The sequence below is a fragment of the Haemorhous mexicanus genome, chromosome 1, assembly GCF_027477595.1.
Source record: "Haemorhous mexicanus isolate bHaeMex1 chromosome 1, bHaeMex1.pri, whole genome shotgun sequence".
Lineage (NCBI taxonomy): Eukaryota > Metazoa > Chordata > Aves > Passeriformes > Fringillidae > Haemorhous > Haemorhous mexicanus.
The window spans coordinates 110,478,588-110,499,933 of record NC_082341.1 but is presented as its reverse complement, the minus strand read 5'-3'; the positions used below and the strand labels follow the sequence as shown (position 1 = coordinate 110,499,933).

At 43.7% G+C, this 21,346-nt stretch overlaps 1 protein-coding gene across 1 annotated transcript in view; it reads right to left on the bottom strand.

Annotated features, from left to right (window-relative positions):
- The window catches only part of COLEC12 (collectin subfamily member 12), a 96,568-nt gene extending 78,679 nt beyond the window's left edge, over positions 1 to 17,889 (bottom strand). The window contains exons 1-2 of the mRNA XM_059858948.1: positions 17,732 to 17,889; positions 6,400 to 6,450 (exon numbers count right to left, since the gene is read on the bottom strand). Coding sequence (XP_059714931.1) covers positions 6,400 to 6,450; positions 17,732 to 17,738 — 58 coding nt within the window. The 5' untranslated portion in view covers positions 17,739 to 17,889. The remainder of the gene's footprint in view (positions 1 to 6,399; positions 6,451 to 17,731) is intronic.
- Positions 17,890 to 21,346: the final 3,457 nt, after the last annotated feature.

Below are 21,346 nucleotides of genomic sequence, written 5' to 3'. Positions count from 1 at the left end.
TGTACTAAATAGGAAAAACCCGTAACTAAGAGAAAATAGATTGCCTACATAACAACACACAGCTGGAATGACTTTAGTCCCCACGGCACTGCTAAGAGGCCTCTTTATGGGCTTGGATTAGAAGTGCCTTTAGCCAGGCACAGCAGGACAGGTTGGATGGGGCAGCCTCAAACCCACAGACCCGAAGGTCTCGGCTTTTTCAGCTCCTGACTTAGTTAGCACAGAGCACATAGACCTGATAACTTTTTGGATCTTGCTATTACTGCCTGACACTGATGGATTTCTCAGTGTCCACCAACTATTCTCTATCTTTATGAAGACAGGTGGTTTCAAGTTTGTTGTTTGGATATCCCATCTATCACATGTGCCATTACACTGCAAAAGGCAGAAGGTACTGACAGAGGAGGGACACACACTGGTGGCACAGGGGCACCTTGACAGCTCCTGAGCACATTCCTCTGCAGTGGCAATACATGTCAGCATTCTTTATTTATTTATTGAGACTTCAATTCCCTGTCAACTGCTCCAGTATTGGGAGCATCTGCTGGAAAAGAAAAGAAAGAAATTGTACATAGGCGGTCCCTCCCCATGCAGCCCCCGATGCTGGGATTGAAGCCCCAGCACAAACCCAGGACCCCTGAGGGTGCTGGATTCTCTCAGCTGCTCAGGGCTCACCATAGGAGAGGGCAGGCTCGACTCCCTTCCACCTTACTGGCCATGGCAATTAAAAGGGTCATTTCAAATGAAATTTCTTGGCCTAAAATGAACAGCCACACGGGCACTGCCATTCAGTGGGGATTTCATACCCCAGGACACACGCAGGCAAAATCCTCATCTGTCAGATATGGCCAGAGCAGTGAACTGGAAGCAACAGTGCCTGACTTTCCTCTGGCTTTGTGAGTGTGAGTGACCCTGTGACTTTTTATTAAGCCATATGATTACACACTGCAGGCACACAAGTGAAAGAATGCCCAGGGAGGTATGTGGTTGCGGCACCTGAAATCCCTCACTGGTCGTTTGCAAACCATAAAGAAAAATCGACAAATTCCTAAAGCTCAGAATTTCTTTTTTTCATAGGGGCTTAAGGATTGTGTGGATATAGCAAACCACCAGGCTGATGCCAGACATTGTTTTGGTGCTTGTTATTAGAGATATGAACAATGGCCTGGATTTATTCGGAGACAAGGACTAAAATTATTCCATCTGTGCACTGTTAATGAATAAATGCTGTTCCTGAACTATCACAAAATTCTGAGCCATGAATTTTGATCATGTTTGAACAGTTATTCATAGGCACAAACTCCCCTGTATTTTTTAAAATCCTTCTCAGAAAAAGCTTTGTATCTAAAAGTTTTCATTTTTGCTGCACCCCATTTGCAACGCTTTTATCAGTTGTACACTCCTAAAACTCCCTAGTTATATGTTATCAAAGGTGAAGAAAGAATATATAACTTTTTACCGTACAAAATACTATAAAAAGTGCACAGCAAGAAAACAGGTAAATGGATCTTGTTCAGCTGTTCCCAGGCCACTCATCAAGGGAAAAAAAAAAACCAACCTATTTTACAAATATGTTTTTAAACAGATTTTCCCCCTTCAGCTTTTTTTCATTACTGCATGGCAGGATGATTCATCCATTCCTGGTCCACAAATTCTTAGACTTTATTCTTACACCTGGAATCATGCTTAGGAGCTAGACTGTTGTAACTGCATGGAAGAGGTATCCTAACCCAGTCATATCTTATATACCCTACAAAAGATACCTAAAGAAGTGCCTGCCTTCCTTGAGGGGGCCCCCTGGTAATTTTTCTCTCCCCTTCCCTGGCAGCTCTTGACCCATGGGGTGCGGGGAAAGTTGGAGGATCAGTGGCTTGGTGTGCACTGGACCTCCCTGGGGACATGAGAGACTGTCCCCTACTGACAGCTCAGCAGGAAGGAGGGGAGGTGACGGTGAGGAGCATCCTGACTCACCATCTAGAGCATGGAGGTGGCCAAGATGGGTGTTTCTGTGGAGAGCAGGCTCACAGTCTGTAATTCTGGCTGTGCTTGTCAGGGGCAAAGGGTAACTATCTTGCACAAGCTGTTTAGTCTTCCACTTATCTATAGTGTACTGGTCCTATCTTCTGATTTCATGGGAAGCTCCTCTTCATCAGCAGGGCTTTCAGCTCATTTTTTTGAAGTCTGTTTTCTAAAACACTACAAGTGTGCTTTGTAACAGGTCAAAGATCATCTTCTCTGCTTTCAGCAATTCCATATTGTACTGTAGCTTCATATTATGCAATCAGTAATTTAACAGGAAATTTCTACTTAAAAGACTCTATTTATTAAAGTGAAGATATTAAACATTATCATAAAGAAAAAAAATGCACAATGAATTCTACATCTATTACCTCAGAATGCCATGAGTTAGGAAGATCAGATCTTCTACCTTGGAGTCCATTGGATCCCTTCAATTCCCTTGCCTGTGGAGATGCCTAGAGCCCAAATCTCAGAGGAAAGAGTCAAACCCCGCCAGAAAGAGATCTCATCCTTCTGTCTACCATTTAGAAACTAGTCTTAGTTCTAATGCTTGAGATTTAGCATCCCCAAAGTGTCTCATATTGGAAAGGAAGTTCTGCCCTTTGTTTTCCAAAGTAAGTTGTGCATGAGGTGGTACAAACCAGTGACACTGATTGATGAAAGAGTTAATACTGGTGGCAATCTGGTAGAGGAAAACCAGTGGAGAGGCTTAGCTTGCCATCTGGAGCAGATAACTTTAAAACAGCCTGAGAAATGGAATTGAAGATGAATAACTGGAATAAGAAACACACTTCCTCCCTTTTTCAGTGCAGCAATCTGGAGGCATTGCAGCTGAGCAACTTCTGGCAGCATCCCTGCACATCTGTAGCATTCATTGAAAAGAAGTAAACAGCATCAGTGAGCTGGAAAGACTGTTTTCCTTACTGACCCCCTGCAGCAAATCTGTCCCAAGCTCAAAGGAGAAAAAATCTGATGTGTATTTTCCTAGGAGTTGTCTGCATCTGTATTCATTATTCTTTAATATGTTAGTGTGTTATGCTTAGTATGTTTGGCTCACTGTGACCAGTTAATGTTCTATTGACTAAAAAATACAGTAGCTTGACAAATTCTCAGAAATTAACTTATCTGAGAAGGAAGGACAGAATGATTCAGAAAAAGGGGAAGTGGTACAAGACAGTGTGTATTCAGTCCTCTTTTCAAAAACTTCTTCCCCAAATGAGAATTGCTGGAGAATGTCTCCCTCCTTCCCTCCTTCTGCTGCTCTCTTCCTTCCTTGAACCAAACTACAGGCTCTGGGAACAAGGCAGCTAATAATAAACTCCTCAGCTGAACTCTAGGAAAGCAGCTTGGTCAAGGCTTTGCCTGCCAAATGCTGACCAACACATGTTCCCAGCTGCCAGCAGTGACTGACTGACTGACTGACTGACTGACTGCTAGACATGTTTTTTTAAACCAGTTATACTTTAGCCTCCTGCCCCTCAGAGCATGTTTTGCCCCAAACAAGACCTCCCAATTCCAAAGGATGGAGTCAAAGGTACTTGACTCATGGTCCACCTACCATGTCTCATGTCCATGGAGCATACAGGGACTTCTCCAACCACAATACATTAACACAACTGCTCTTGTGCTATGACTCCTGAAACAAAAACCCCACTGCTGGTTTTTATCCCTGCCCACACCAACAGGAACAGTGCTGGCATTTCTACAGTGCCAGCCAGCAGACAGACAGCACTCCTTTCAAAATTACCCTTTATCAAGGTTTGTGTAATAAAACTTGGTTCTTGCCTTGGGATTTCCCCTTATTGTCTTCTTTTACCAGGAAGGACACAGGGCCAAGAGGGAACACCAAGACAGCAGGAATAACATTTCCTACTGGTCAGGCAAGAGCTCAGCTGCATTTTGGCCCCAAGAGCAACCTCTGGTGCTTCACTTGAAATGCTGACCCAGCTGTCCACTGAGTTTGGAGTCTTTAAAAGTCATGCAGGTCACCTTTCTGTCTGGAGGAGCTCAGTGCCAGATGAGGAAGCAGCCAGCACTGCTGAAGGTATGAGGCTCCTGCTCTCTCCAGAGGCTGCTCAGAGGCTGCCTGGAAATGCAGCAGAGACTGTAGTGGTGGGAACTCACTGAGTCGGGTTTTCTGAAGAAGGGGAAATAAACCCTTTAAGGGACACAAAAGCATGAGCACCTACAATCAAACAGCATGTATGCTGGTGCAGGGGTGTGTAGAAACCAGGCCAGCCTAGCTCCTCCCTGAGCTGCCCCATGATGCTGGGAAAGATGAGAAGGGTATGGGAGGAAGTTTGGGCTCCAAAATAGTATGGACAAAGGTAGCTCCTTGGATTGGGACCCTACTGAATTACACAGCTCTCACCAGTGTCAATGCTATGGCTTCATGATCCCATTCCCCCTTTAGTCAAGGCTCTTCTGTACTGCAGATATTTGGGATACCTTCTGGACCACAGCAATGTTGTTTTCCGGATGCATAAGGCATTTAGGGTCGGTGGTTCCTAAGGGTGGCACTACCCTGGCTCCTCCTCTTGCGGTGAAATCTCCTCCTACCACTTCCAGGATGTAAGTCCTCTCCTCCCTCCATGCTGCCCCACCGAGTGCAACAGCACAAGCATTTCTGGAAATGTTCTGTATTTCTAAGGGGAGAAATAACTCACCTTGGTATCATTACAATACTCAGGAGAAAGAACGAGAGAAAGGAAGAGAGAAAGAAAGAGAGAAAGAGAGAAAGAAAGAGAGAAAGAGAGAGAAAGAAAGAGAGAGAAAGAAAGAAAGAAAGAAAGAAAGAAAGAAAGAAAGAAAGAAAGAAAGAAAGAAAGAAAGAAAAAGAAAGAAAGAAAGAAAGAAAGAAATGTCAGCAAGCTAGTAGGCAAAAATCCCATCCTGTCACAACAGCGCACTTACTATTGGGACAGTAAGGATAATGGAGTGCCTGCTCTTCCCTAAAATCTTGTTCACTGCAAGAGTGCTGGCCAGGGATAGCCAGGTAGAGGAAAACAACAAAGGAACCTATTTTTATAGCTGCTAATGAATAGCAATATTTTTTACTTATTTGGAGGGTGACAGAAGCGAACAGTTAGCATTTCTTCCTATTTCTCAAGAGTTTTTGTGCTTTTTTGTTATTCCAGGGCTTAATGCAGAACAACACCAATAACAACAACAAAAAAAGGAAACAAACAAAAGGAAAACAATAAACAAAAAAGGAAAAAACCCTGTGTGCAGCCTTATGGAGGACTTTCCAAGCCACAGATGCTGGCTCTGTGGTTGGCTGATCTATCCAAAATAAAGCTCAACAGCAGGGAGCAGTGGAGTAGTTCAGGGGGTAGAAAAGGTCATGCGAATGTGATCCCCACCTCCCAAACTCCACATCTCCTTATGCTGCCTCCCCCTGCTCCTTTTGGGATGGAAGGAATTTTTGACTTACTTTTCATTTTTATTTTCAGTCTGCCTTTTCTATCCACTTGCCAACTGGGGTCATTGAAAGTGACTCTTGCTGCAGCTACTTTCCCAGGACAGAAAAATTGAGGTGAACTATTCTGATGGCTTATAGGTGAAAAGGCACCAGCAGCTTTGGTGATGAGCCCCTTTGGCTGTGCCAAGACAGAGCTGGCACTGTGGGAGCTCAGAGGCCGCCATGTAACCCTCCCCTTGCCACAGGGACAAGCATTCTCCTGTCCTGGGTGAAACTGTTGACTGCAGAGGCTGTTTCACAACAGAAAGAGATTACAAGAGCCTTGAAAACAGGGGCCTTGAAGGCTGCTAACCCCTGTGCACAGATTCATGGTACTACCCTCACATGAAAAAGCCATTTTAGGTGAACAGACAAAAAAAAAAAAAAAAAAAAAGAGGAAAGAAGAAAGAAAGTGAGCAACCTCATTTTAATAATTTTTGATATCAGAATGCATTCATAGCATATACTTTTCCTTTGAGGGGAGTGCACAGCCTGTGTCATGGCTCAGCTGCTGGTACAACTGAGCCATGCCTACAGGAGATGCCATGAAAGTAGGCAAGTTTCTGGGGAAAACCTACAAACCCTGCTGCACATCAGTCTGGAGGCTGAAGCAATGCCCAGTTGGGCAGAGGACATGTAAGAGGCATAGCCCCTTTTCACAGCCAGCACATTCATTTCTCTTCAGGTGTGGGCTTCAATTTCCTAATGAAAGAACTATTCCGGAAACCTTATGTTTGCCAAGAAAATAAACCACGCCTAAACATCACACCTTCTTCTGGGAGGACATTGGATGTGGAGGATGGGACTGTACCTGTATGTTTGATGCTGCCAGCGAGAAAGTTTTTCATAGCAAGTGTTTGATTTACCCTAAGCACTATGCAAAAGCAAGCTGAAAGACTGCTTTTGGTAAGGTCACTTACCAAACCTCTTGTAGCCGAAGGACTGCACCTCCTCCTCCTCCGCAAAGTCGTCTGGAGAAAGAAAGACACAGCAGCAGATTATCACTACTACCACTGGAAAAAGATGAGAAGTTTTTACAGGTGCATGTTCAAACAATGTAAGTTTACTTGGTTTGTTAGGCATGCTACTGCTCTTCCCCTCTGCTGCTCCTATCCCACCTCTGTCTCCATGTGCAGAAGGCAGTTCCGAGCCTTTCCCCCAGTGAGAATCCCTCTGGATCACAAACTGCAGATTTATCACCTGGCAGCCATCCTGAGGCCTGCTTGGCCAGCTAAGTGCAGATCAGAGCAGGTATGTCCCTCATCACAATGACAGCCACAATTGTCACCAGCGTGCCACCTGATCAAGCTTGCCTGGGCCACAGGAGTCAGAGGGGATGGTTGTCCATCCATCCACCACTTCCCATGCACACCAGCTTGGCCTGAAAATGTCAGATCCACTAAAACATGGGAAACAGAACTGAGAAACTCGGATGAGAAAAATAAAAGCTGAGATGGTGAAGATTGTGGAAGGTCTAGAGGGAAATGGCTGAAGTCACTTGGTTTGTTCAGCGTGGAGAAGAGGAGACAATGGGGACACCTCACAACAGTCTACAACTTCCTCGTGAGGGGAAGTGGAGGGGCAAACACTGATGATAGGAACCGAGAGAAGGGAAGTTGTGGGGAGGTTTAGGTTGGCTGTTAGGAGACTATCAGGCTCCCCAGGGAAGGGGTCACTGAGTTCAAGAGGTGGTAGGACAATGTGTTCACATACATGATGTGATTCTTGGGGCTGGCCTGTGCATCACAGGGACAGGAGTTGGATTTGATGATCCTTGAGGGTCCCTTCCAACTCAGGATATTCTATCATTTGATTTCATGCCTTTTGTTCTCATCTTTACAGCAAGCAAGCAGTAATATGCTAATAATCACAAGGTTATTTTGTCAGAAGCTGAATTTCTCTCCATTTCCTTCCGTCAGCAAAGGAAAAGGCTGGCATCAGCAAAAAAAAAATACACCCATGACTTTTTAAAAAAAAGAATATGTTTGTGTTCATGTGTTCAGCCTCCTTCCACCCAGACAATCCCTTGTTCTGCTGAGCCAGGAAAGGCAAAGCTCTGCCTCGTCACCAGCACCAGCCTCTGCATCAACAGCTGGGAGGGCAGCACAGCCCAGGCTGTTCTTCTCCCGCCTCTGTATTTCCCAGAGGGAACATTTAATGACTGATGGAGGAAAAGTGAGCTCAAAGCAGATAAACACGTGTGAGGGAGTGAGAAGTCTGTGTTTAGTTAGATTTTTTTTTGCCCACAGACTTACTGCACGTGATTGGGCTGCTCTGCGTAACGAAATTGGGCTAACTGGTGCCACAGCTAACTTGGGACAGCACAGAGCTTTGGGGGGATGAATTCAAAGGCAAAGATACAGTCTGCATCCAGGCTGAACAAAGCCCAAACGATTTGTGTGCATGTCTGCAGCAGGAAATCTGACTTGTTCTTCCTTCTGACCTGTGAGGTGCCACAGACAGAAGTCTCTGAAGAGACTTTGCCTGAAGCAGCAGCAGAGTCCATGAGATGCATCATTTTGCAGCACATCACCCTTTACTCAGACAGCACGATTGATTAAACAGCTAAATCATATTCTTCACCAGGTAAGACATTTTGTTTGCTGCCAGCAGTGCTCCTGTCCATATGTTTAACTAGACCCCCAATTCAGATGTGCATTTAAGAAGTGGAAGAGCCAGTGGGTGCTCCTTAGGCAAAACAAACACATCCTGGTTTTGAAGAGAGAAAGAAACCTTTAAAAAAACCAAGCCAAACAAACCCTCACAATTGTCCCAAATGTTATCTGAAGACAAGGCCCCCCAGCTAAACATGACAAATACTAATAAACCATAAACAGTCAGCAACCAGCTTCTCATCCCAGCAGTGAGCTACTCAGGAAAGATCTTCCCCTCTTGCACGAAAGATAAAATGCTGCACAAAATAAGATAACAGCTCCAGAGACCTTAGCTTCCTGCCCTCTCCTGCTATCAGGCTGCAACACAATTGCCTCCTTTGTTTCTCAGGAGTGTAACCTGGCTTATCCAGTCCATATCTGATGTATACAGCCAGGCCACCTTTAAATCCTGCAGCTTCTTCCCACACCTCATCTCCAAGTCCTTCCTCCTAGGCTGACAGCCCCTTCCCTAATTTTCTTGTTTTTCATGCTTAGACCAACAGCATTGGCTTTTACAGCTTTAATCACATTTTTGTTTCTTTGGCTATTTTGGTATATGTAACATGTTTATATTTGTCCATATGATACATTTCTATACACACATATACTTTCAAATTTATATATATATGCTTTTCAGTATTTGCAGTGCTGCATGTTATTCTTTTTACGGATCGGCTTTTTCCTTAAGCTTTGGATACATTATAATTATTCATTCACCTCCTAATTTTGAAGAGCACTTGTGATATTTGAAACAAAGTGGAGATGGGCAAGGACAGTTATGTCAAGTGGTGACTCGTCTCCCTGATCAGTAAAATCTCAAACATCATCTCTGTGAGTTATCTTGCAAGGGGCAGTCAATGTAATTTTAGGGGAGGTCTATAAAAATTATTTAACAGACAAAGCTCAATGTTCTTTCAGTCACAACTGCAACTTTGCTGAAATCATGTGCAAATATAGTACTTTAAAATACTAACTGTAATGTAACAAGTTTAAGAAAAAAAAGATGGAGGAAATTAATAAAGCAAGTTTAGACTAAACATTCAGAAATTACAGCACTTTGGAAAAAGAGACTAAGATGGGCTGAAAGTCCTACCTCAGAAGAAGTCTATGTTTGAAATATTAAAAATTAAGTTGACAAACAAGACTATAAATTTAAGTCCCAAGGCAAAGCCTTGCACCCAGCCTGCTCCTCCCATGTTTGTTGGGCAGTATTGTCCTCACCGGAGGCAGCTGAAACTTGACCCTCAGCTCCCTGTTTCAGTGCTGGAAATGTTAAAATTTTGTCCCAAGTTCTACAAAAATCTCAAAGCTTCCTGATATCTTCAAATCAGCAAAATACAGGAGAACCTAAGTTTTCATTTAAAAGGTAACAGCTTTTCCAGTGAAAACTATGAAAATGTGATCTGTTATGAATTACAGAGGTAAAGAAAATATACACCAAGTAAGAAGTCAAATACTATGAACAACTCCAGTATGTTTTAATGACTTAGGGTTTTAAAGGCAATATCAGAAATTGTTGTGGCAGAAATTCATGAGCTTTGAGCACCAGTGACTGATCTTAGAAATGGAAATTCTGCATTTTCACATCAGCGGTGCCCACACTTGAGTGAGGCTGTAACTGGTGTAGGGGGGTTTTGTGGGACATTGTGAAAGCTTTAAGTTAGAAATATGTTTCTGTAGTTTAAATCCAGTCCTCAGTTACAAATGAACACAGTATTTCTGTTACATACACATGCATGAATATGCAGGCAAGGCTTATTTTCATAAGTGAAATATATGAAGGGCAGACTCCTCCTTGAAGCAGACAATGAAGTAGAATTTTTTGTTATGTCCAGGTCACAAGAATTAACTCTTTAGAAGGGGGAAGACCAGCCCTAACTCAGTTATAGGATACTCAACTGTGAATCAAAATCCAGAACAAGAAAGATGAAAAAACATGAAAAGCTGGTCTCTTATTCCACTGACTTTTACAGAACTCTGGCAGAAGTAAGGTCCATAAAAAAGGTGAACTTTGGGCAGAACAGAAACATATGTGAGCAACCAATTGTATTTGACCATATAGGGGAAGGGCCACTGGAGATCTCCTGTTTTATTTGGTTTACAAGAGCCTCCTTGGATGCTAGAACAGATTGTCATGGGGAGCTTACAGCAAACTGCTACAAGTCACTGTCTCACTGAGGCTGAACAGCAATACATCAAATATTTTATGGAGTTGGTGCAAAGTAAAAGTTCTGGTCCAAAAAAGTAAAAGAAACCCCTTTGAGATTTTTTGGCAATATCCATGCCCAATTGAGTACCAATGCCAAATTCCACTTTCCCTCCAGTTATAAGCTATTACTGCAACACCTCTAGTAAGTACAGTTGTAGAGTTAAATAAGTTACAGTACAATGCTTCCAGGGAGTGGGAATTATGAAAAGGCAGTTCAGCTGGGGATTAGCACAGCGAACAGAGGGAATTCATTTAATCTAAAACAAATTAGACTCTCATTTGATTAATTTGCTAGTGGCAAAGCAAATCTGTGGAGTAGAACGGTTTAATTTCTTGTTCTTAAACCTTAAATAAATTTATCATGGATCACTTATGAGTCACTGTGAGGTCAAGTAAGAAAGAGCTGGCCTGGAGCCAAAATGGATGCTAAATCTGCCCCTGAGACAATACAGGGCATAAAACCACAGCACCAGATCAGAGGAGCCTTTGGTGCAAGGTGATTTTAGGGAAGTTGTTTCCATTTTAGCCCCTTCCTTTCATGGGTGTCATTGTTGGCATATGGAAGGTGTTAAAGAAAGCTGCTAATGTACGTGTCCAGCTGTCTCCTTTTAACAGTACACCTTGCTCAGCCATTTAAACCTAATTAACTAAAGAGGCAAACAAGACCTCAGAACCATTAGAGATGCTGGGTCATATGGTGGCTGCAAACATGGATACAGAGTCCTTGTTTAAAGACCTCGTCTGAAGACTTAAATAAAGAAAAAAACCCAGTATTCTACATTGCATTTCAAAATCTGGGAAAATCTATTCCAGGAGAGAATGAGGCATCTGGGCTGAAAATTGTCATGCCAAGTTTCACCTCAGATTTTAGAAGTTCCTTTATAACCCCCTGAAAACTCAAACTACAGTACACTAGAACTTACCCCTAAGTACCAGGCGAGGAACTCAGACTGTAAGATTAATTTGTAGTAAAAATGACAGCCAGTGTAAGGGTTTCCTCTGAAATAAATCTCTCTTTCAAAGGGCTTTAATGGTTAGAACCCTGCCTTTCCTAAGTTCCTGCCTTTCCTGTAGTTCCTAATGGGAACAATAGAGCTATATCTCAGTGAAACTCTGTAAAGCTTATTCTAATATTATCAAGGAGAGATTTTTACTTGTACCTTTTGGAAAGAAGCTGTGCCCATTAGTTGAAAATCACAGTATTCCTCTCTTTAACCCATCAGCATGGATGAAGAACTCTACTCAGAACTGTGTAACAAGTGCCTCTCCCTCATGAGAGACTGCTTGCAGTGTCAAAAAGCTGCTTCTGCCTGCTCTCTCCTTCTCAGCACTTTCACTGAAAGGCAAAACTCGTCCACTTGTGAGGTTTCTGTAATATTAACAACTGTTCAAGCAGACAAGAACAGCGACACCAATATCTTTCTCATATCACATTTCAAAAGCTTTTTGAGCTGCCACCAGATTTATATGCATTTCTGCTCACTATTAACTGGGTCTACGTTCAAACTGCTGACCTAGAGGTGAAATGGAGCCAGCAGAAGCACAGCAAGCAGCTGTGGCCTTCAGATGTTGATGACTTCATCAGTCTAATTGGTTTCCACTGGTTTTTGTAGCTTTTATTTTGGACAGTCTCCTGCTTGTGCTAATGGGCTGCTCATTCCTAGCTCTCTTCACAGATGCTTTATTTCACTTGTCCTCTTGTTCTGCCTTTCTCCACTACTTTTTCCTTATGGGCCTTTTTCATAGTCAAGTCTCTCTCTGCCTCTATTTTGATAAGCCCTCCCTCACAAAATCCTACCCCCCACTTAAAGCACGTCCTGATTGAGAGAATCCCAAGCTGACATGTCACACTAACAGTCACTGTTGTTGGCCAAGTGTGTGGTGCCCATATTAGCCAACCCTTCCTTTGTCTGGCTTGTCACGCAGCAAACTCCTTTGGACAGGGATTACACGGATTCTGCACTTGCAGAGTACCTGGTCTTTAGGGTAGCCATGGAGGAGGTCCTGCTGAGGCAGTCCTGGAAGAGAGACCACCTCCCTGCATCCCAAAGCATCCTTTGGAATGTTGTTTGAGCTTGGATTCTGGCAGAAAACTGAGGCTTTTCCTCAGCTCTGTCCAACAGAGACTGCTGATTTGGGAATTTTTCTGCTTATCTTAGTGACTGAAAGAGGCAATGTCCTAGATCAGAGATCCTCCCTTGGTACTATCCTATTACTTGGATAGTGTCTCCCATCACTTAACACATGCATAAAACAAACAAAACCAATAATCGTGACAAATGGGTGCACTTTAATGTCCTGGTCTTCATCTATTCCCCTACTGCTGTGCCCAAAAAATGTGAGCACTTACTTTAGGAACACACACAAAAAGACAGAAGATTGTGAAATTTAGAGGTATAACAATAATCACTCTAGTTTTGCTTTTTAGGCACAAGATGAAGACAGTAAATAGGGAGTTTTGAACAAAACTTGTTAGTCCATAAGTGCCACATTACCATACTGGGGTCAGGAGCAGCTGCGTGGTGTGGAGGATCCACCTTAGAAGTTAAAAGTTTAAATCATATCGTATTTCAGAATAATGATTTAAGAGCAAACAGATATGTTCTCATTAGTGCACTGAAAAATCGTGCCTCCCTGTCTGTATGTCAGAGGAGGCAATTAACAGAGGCATTAAAATGGCATACACATTCCTAACAACACATGTCTCCATTACCTCCCATAACTCTTTCACTTTGTTCCCCAGTGATGTCCCAGTCTGCACCTCAAATTTATGCACCAGAGGGGATTGCAATTTTAGGTGGAAGCGGTCAAACTCCAAAGACAATTCATCTTAGGTTGCTCCCTCACTCACACAGACCACACTCACATTATGAGGAGGATCAGGTTCACTTTCCATGCCTTGTAAAAAGTGTCTTTATTTTGCTTTCCAAGGGGGAGGGCTGGAAGGAGAGATTTTCTGTTCTGACATAGAGAACCTCAGGATAAGGAAGGTTTTGTGAAGCTGAAGATAACTGGGTATGCATCCTTTGCAGTACTGAGCTGCTTTCATCCTTGACATTTGTCCCAGCTCTCTTTATTTTACTCTGTTTTATCTCTGCAAGGCCTGATCAGCTCTATCTCTCTGCAAGATTACCTTTCCCTCCTTATCCTAGCAGGCAGAAGTGTCTGAACCTCTGGGCACAACAGTCTTTCAGTGTGGATCTAAGTAAACTGTTTAGTGGTTGTGACAAAAAAAGGGCTCTGTTCAGCCCTCAGCTGTAGCAAAATCAGTCTAAAATGAATCTACATTATCCAAAGTAGGAGGAAAAAGGACATTTTAAACAACTCCCTTCTTCATAGGGAGGTTTGTCTGTGCTATTCTCAGTTGCTATTCTTAGTCCTGTGTGACTGGGAAAAGTAGAATTGAAGCAATAACAAACAATTACAAGTTCTTACTGAAAATGTTCCTGTCATAAATTGCTTATATGCTAATTCTGCTCAATATCCTTTGCAGTTGTACAGTAATATTTCTATCTGTGCAAGAACAGATTTCTCTTGTAATTCCATAGCTCTGTTTTCCTTTGTATTAGTAAGAACATGCTTTGACATACACTTGCATCTTTCTCATCCATATGTTTAAAATCCTCTGTGCTACCAATCAACTCAGGACACACACTGACTGTATAGTAGTGTTGCTCAGGATTTGTTCTGTGTTTTATCACACATTTATTATAACTGCTCATGCCTTTGAACTTCTGCTGTAGGGTCCTGTGACATGTCCAACACACACCACTCAGACCTCCTGCATATGTTTCATGTTTATGTCACTATATTCATATAAGCTCTGTTATAAGTGGACTAAGGAAAGGTTACTGGATCACTCCACTTCTAATCCTTGGTTTTCAGATGCTTTCTGGCTTCTGCAAAATGCTCGGACTGGATTTTTAAAAAAATTCTTGGTTTGAAGTTTCTATCCATGAAAGACCTATTTGCAGATGACTGTTCATTTGATTTTGTATACACAAAGAAGAGAGAGAGAGAGAGAGTATTTTCTGCAGTGTTACAAAATTATAACTTTTATTCCTTTATTCTTTAAAATTAGCAGCGGCATCAAAACTGAGAGAAAGACAAAATCTGTCAAGAAGGAAACCATATAAATAGATTATTTAAAATGTTTCAAGGTAGTCAAGAAAAAAGCGAACTTGCATAAACAGTCAGCTTTTGCTACTGTAGGCATTATTTTCAAATTACATCCATGCTCTAAGTCCCACAGAGGGGACAATTTTAGCAATAGAGGCAGATATGTTAATTAATTGTCTGCTAAAGTGTTCACTGTGTAAGGCAAACTCGGGGTCAGCTAACTGGCACGTCCCAAGAGAGCTGGGTGTGCTGTCCCCTCCTGCACACGGTGCACTGAGCGCCTCTGAGGCGAAGGGTCGAGGCTGAGCAGGGCAGGGGTTCAGGCCAGGCTGGTCCCGAGGCACCGAGGGCTTCACTGCTCCAGTGCAACATGACCAAGACCACACCTGTTTCCCCCCTCCCGCCCCGCCCCGTGCATCCTCTTGTGTTGAATGAGAGGAACAGCACGAGACAGAATATTTGGTCGCATTCCAGCTCTCAAGCACAGGATCCCAGATGATCTGTCCTCCAGCACCATCGCTATACATGTGGTACATAGCAAGGTGCTTGTGATGGCAGAGAGGGAGGAGGAGGAAGAAGAAGAATGAAAAGAAGCAGCTAAGCTACTTTAAGCATCTCTAATTAAGAGCTTCTCTGTCATCCTGGGAGCAACAGTCCCAAAATGACCACTTTGACTTTGCCATTGCCTGATTTTGGGCATTAGTATTAAGTGGTTATCCAAACAGTATCCACATTTCAGAGGAAAATACTTATCACCAGCACTGCCATGACAGTAGTGATTACAGGTAGAGTTTAAAGTAGCAATTACAAAATGCATAGCAGCTATATGGGAAGAAACTCTCAGTTTTAACAATGCTTGTCCCTGTCTTAAATTAGGGCCAATGGTTTTGAACATGTGGTGGTGTTTGACTATGAGGAAGCTGTTTTCACTTGTTTCCCAGGCAACGAGTGCTCCTTCATACCCCAATAAATAACTATAACTTAGAAGTATCATTTGATAAAGATATATCTGACCCTAAAGCAGACAAATCCCTATATAAATCACATGAATTATTGCTAAAAAATATGACAAAGTTTGTGAGCTCAGTGTTGTTTGCTGGAAATAAAACTGCCAGCATATAGAACATAAACTTCAATTTGTTTTACTGATTTAAAACATAACACATTACAAATACCAGCAATGGAAAATATAATTTATTCCTTACAGATATTTAGTGATGTAATTATTTAGATATTCCTCCATTCTCTAGAGAGGGTAGATACAGAGACAGCTGCAATCAACAGATCTTTTTGTTTTTATTGAGAAAAATGTGTAACTATACAAAGTTCTACAGTCCTACAATTATCACTACCATCAAGTTTAAAGAGAAAACATGAAAATCCAAGTCCATACCCAGAAAAGGAAACCACCGAGTCAAAATTTGGTTTGACTCTCTGACTGCTCTAACACTGGCAAAGCACTTGATGTGATGATTTGTTTGATGCTTTTGTTTTGCTATTAGCGCAGTCATTCAAGTGCTCTTCTTTGCATGTTTTATTACTGATTTCTGGAACTCTCTGGGGGAAAGAAACAAGATGGCTGTGATCACTCTTAGGGAAGCCAAATGGTAAGGACTAGCACTCCCTCTTGATGGAGTGTGGGGCACAAGCGAGTGCTCCCAGGAGCAGGAATTACATCCTCCCTTTGAACACCACTGCTCTGCTTTCCAAAGAGCAGTGGAAACAGAATGGAAGGAGACAGACACAAGTCGCATTCCCATCCTTGGTCCTTTGCATCCCACCTCTCCCCAAAACCCCAAAGAACGGAATGGAAGGCTTTCAGTGGTAACAGGTTTGTTCTATCTACAATCAGATCCCCATTGTTTTGGTTTGTTCCTGCCCTTACACTTAGGCTGATAATGACAAGCTGATGACAAAATTTTTGGCATGAGCAGCTTACAAATAAAGAACATTGTAAATACATTATTTGTCATATGTTGCATGGCCCTGGAGAGGCATCACGCCACAATGTCAGAAGTAACTTAAATAGTGTGTGTGTGGGCTTGCAAAATAAATGCCCCCCAAAAGTTTTTCCTCCAGGCAGCTACTCTGGCAAGTGAATAAATAATCACATCATTTGGTGTCCTAGACTCTGGAAACTCAGGGTAACTGTCATGATGTTTACTGGCCTCCTGGCATCTGGAATAAAACTCTGCAATCCAAGAACAGGCACAGTGGTGCCCAAAAGCAATTTTCTAATATGTATGTCTTTTCCTTAAGCTTATTTTTGCCTCTGAAGAAAAACTGAATTCAACGCTCACAACGTCCCAACTAACTTCTAAACTTTCCATGATGTCCTTTGATGTTTTCATTGTAAGTATTCCCCAGTGTGTAAAGCCTCTCCCTTTTGCTGTAAGGCTATCAATTTTCATAAACAGAAGGTTTTCTTGCACCCCTGATACAACTTTACTAGGTTACCGAGTAGCAGTTTGGTAATCTGCTTCTTTATTTCATTTTAAAGTATGTGATACCTCTCAGTCACAGCTATATAGGACAGGGTCAAATGTTCCACCCATTTAAAACAAAAAGAGGAGGAAGGGAGGAAGAGAGAGAAAATGGAAAAGAAACAAAGTTTCAGTTTGAACAGATGCAAAGTAAAGACCAAAAATTTTCCAGTCGGTGGATGCAGAGGAGAAATACGCCAAATACATTTCACAAGCCAGTTAAGCTTCTACTGGCACCTAATCACTGCCAGATGTTTAGAAGCAGCACCAAGAACATCGCAAAACGCTGGCAAAAAATAAACAAATCAACCAGGGAGAAGCACAACTCCTCTTCTCGGGGCACGGGCGAGGGGGAAGATAAAAGTTGGGTGCCGAGAGAAACCGTGCCGGGAGGAGAGCACACATGCCGCGACACACACATTCACACACTCACGCAGGGACAGCCCGCTCCCGGACCGGGACTGACCGACACACGCCGAGCCGCGGCGGCGGCGCAGACCCGCATCCCGGGCTCGCGGTCAGACCCCCGCTCTGCCTCTCCCGGCACCGGCCGCCCGTGCCCTGCCCGCCACCTGCCCGCACAGTGTCCCGCCTGCACGCTGCTGGCTTCGGCTCATCCCGCTGGCACGGTCCCCAAGACCGCCCTGCCCGCAATGTCCCCTTGCTGAGACTGTCCGCGCTCCGGGGCCGTGCCCGCACGGCGCTCCCGCCCGCCGCCGGTCCGCGCTGCCCGCGGTGCCCGGTGCACGTGTGCGGGCTGCGGAGCGCTCCCCGCTCCCGTCCCTACCTTTCATCTTGGCGCCGGGGCGGGTCACATAGGACGGTCGGGGCGCGGCGGGGCTGCCGCCGGGAGCGGCGGGCGGCGGAGCGCTCCCTGCCTACTGCCGGGCCATGACCCGCCGCGGGCCCTGCTGCGCAGCCCCGGCCGCTGCCGCTCGCCTCGCTGCTCGGACGCCGCCGGCACCCAGCTCTCGCCGCCAGCCCCGCGGAGCCCGGCCCGGCCCCGCGGAGCCGGGCCCGGCCCCGCCTCCCTCCCTCCGCCCCGGGGAAGGGGCCGCGGCCGGGGCCGGGCGGCGGGGGCGGGCTCGGGGTCCCGCCGGAGGATGGGGCTGGGGGTGTCGCGCCCCGGGGGTGTCACACCCCGTCCGCCGCGTCCCGCGGGGCCGCGGGGTTCCCGGGCTGCGGGGCCGTGGGCAGCCCGGGATGCCCTTGGGGAGCAGTCCGGGACGGGAGTTACAGGGCACCCGTCAGGGACCGGGGCATCTCAAGCGGGATGTGATGCTCCCGGCAGGAGAACGGTCCTGGCTCTGCACTCCCCACGGCCGTGCAGGCACCCGGGGGATTCCTCGCGGGTGTGATGTCTCCAGGCTCCCCGCAGCAGCGTGCCTCACGCGCGGCACGCCGATGGAGGGATCCTGGAGCGGGGGTGCATAGCTGACTGCTGGGAAGAGGCTGCAGGATGTGCGAAATTCACCCTGGTGCTGAACGAAGGGCCACGAGTAGTCCTCTTGGGTTCAATGGGACTACGTGCACTACAGGCACTGGAGAGTGTGTGTAAATATTTGTGGGATTAGGGATATACAGGCCAGTCATCTTTTATTTTTCTAGTTCTGGATGTTGCCAGGAATAAGGGATCATTTCCAGGCTCCTGTTTTCATGAAAGGCATGTTTTGTTTTTCTGCAAAGCTACCAGTTTTTAGGCAATTGAATATGGTGATAAATGTTTATGATCCAGCTTTGGGTGTTAACATCAGTGCTGATGAGGCAGGGCAGGTGCAATGTGCCCCAGTTCGTTCTGGGGATAACAAAGTAGTGGAGGCACCAGAATCCCTGCTGATGCAGTGAGAAGATGCACATGGTTTTGCCTTTGCAATTAGCAGTACCACAGCCTGTTGGATGTAGGGATGCCCAAAGAAATGATTATACTACATGGTCTTTCCAGAGGGTCTATACCTCCATTAAGGACAACAGAAAGGTCATGGCTCAGGGTCACAGCATTAATTTAACACTAGGTCAAAAAGCATTGGAAACCTATCAAGTAGGATCTCATATCAGCAAGGAATGGAGGATTAAATCCACCAAAAGTAGTCATTCTAGAGCACAAATGAAAGAACAGATTCAGAAATCTGAATTCCTTCAGTTGGTCTGATTACTTGAGTTGACATCAGCTTGAGCATGTTTCACTGACTTGGAGGCAGTACCTTTAGTTTGGAACTGATGAAAATATGGGAATGCCAGCTGCAGTAGCCATTTGCTGCTTTAAAGCAGGGCTCAGATATCAAAGAGACTTGACTCAGCTTTTAGTTTACACTCTAGCAGTTGACTGGAATATCATGAGTAGAACACTTACACCTGAATACAGTCATCAGGTAATTACGGGGTCCCTGTAGTGCTGTGTTGGATTAGGACTGCCGTGTTTATGAGACACACTCATGCTTACTTGGTGGTGTGAGGCTCCTAAGTTAATTTACAATTTTTATTTTATAGAATCAATGAAATTCTGTTTTCAAAACCGAAAGCCATCGAAACTCTGATCCAAAGGCCATGAGTATTTTTTCCAAAAAGAAACCTTTCCATCACTTTTCCTTGACTGGATGAAAGCAGTAAATGAAGCCCCATTTCTCCATAGGAGGGTACCTCTGAAAACACAATGCAGAAGGAGTGTTTTAAAAAAGATGGGGAAAGAAGAACATCACCTTAAACCTGTGTCATCAGGTGATGTGCAAGGAGCAGGACTGTGCAGGAATTTAAAAAAATTCCTCAAAAGCAGTAAAATATAACACTTTTCTAATATTTATATAGTAACCTTAATGAACTGATGGGTAGCAACCAAAGTTGCAGAGCTTGATGAGTTAATTTCTGCATCTGAGGAAAATATGTTCCGGATTAATTTAAAGAAAATTTATTAGCATTTTGAATTCATATAGAGTTTATGATTGATTCAGTAGGCCTGGGGTCTACCTTCATTCTTGGGACTTGAAAATATTTATTAATTTGTGAACACAGTGGGACACTTCATATTTCTGGAGCAAGCTTCCATATGGGCTTTTAATCATGTAAGTTGTATTCCACACTGGATTTCTTACACATATGTTAGGAATGTGTGAGAAAGTATAGGTAAAACTACATTAATTAAATGGCTGATGAGCTTCTGCAAACACTAGCAAAAACCTAGTGCTAGTAAAGAAATGCAGGAAACTCATGAACTGTTTCATATGTCAAATCTTTCCTTTAAACCCAAGTATTTTATGTTTTAGTTTCTAAAGTGAGCATTGTTCTTTCCTTCCCACCAATCCATGTCTATCGACCAGAGGAGGATGTAGGTGTTAGACACCATGACCACCCTTAGCAATCCTGGGATTAACAAAGGGGAAGACAGATTGTTGAGGGATCATGGAGATGGGGTAATTGATCAAGCACACTTAACGAACATCAGTGGACAATTGATATTATGGAGCATATACATTATTGTATATGTTCAGCTGAATACATACATATTTAGGGTGCAGTGCACTACATAATACAGGTTTGTTTTATGCTAGGAAACATAATACTGTGTTGCCCAGTTGCAGCTTTTTATACACTCTCATATTTTTCAAGTTTCATTTAAATCTATAGTGAAATTTGCCAAACACTGTTACATTGCCTTTCCGCAGAAAACCACTGATCTTCTCAGAAAAAGTTTCAAGAATATTTTCATATTCTTTTATTTTTATGAAGCTTTAGGCCACATTCTAGGGAGACTAATTTCACAGAAATGCTTTATTTTAGGGGCTTCTTTGTTACCCTTGTTCAGGACATAAATTATGAGGCCTGTTTTTTCATCCAACAATAACAATATAACGGCAGCTTACTACCACAACAGGCTGCTTGTCACAAAGCAATCCCATGTTGCAGCCAGATTCAGACTCAGAGAAGGACTAAAGGATCTAAACAAATCATCCTTCTTCAGAAATGTTTACATATTGCCTATGGAACTATTACAATTTATTCATCAAATGCTGAAATAAGGTGCCCAAGTGAGTGCTTTGCAGTTACTGTGGCACGGTGTGACTTTAAGCACTTACCAACCACATGTGCATTGTTTATTTCTTTTCTTGTTACAGTCTCTCTTGAATATAAAGGAAGTTTGTTTATAATGGGTGTCACTCACTTTTACTCTGCAAAATGTGTTGAAATTCAGCAGTATTCCAAAAGAGAAAGATGTCAGTGTTTAATCTCTCCATGTGCACTTTAGAATAAATTGTGCAGGCTGTGCTGAAGTGATTTAAACCCAAGGTAATGGGCTCAGTTCTTGTTCACTTTGATTCCACTTCATAACAGACCATTACCCTCACCTGGCTCATTCCCAGAGCCTAACATACAAAACTTGTGCTCTTTGGCAAATCTTGGAGATCCTGGA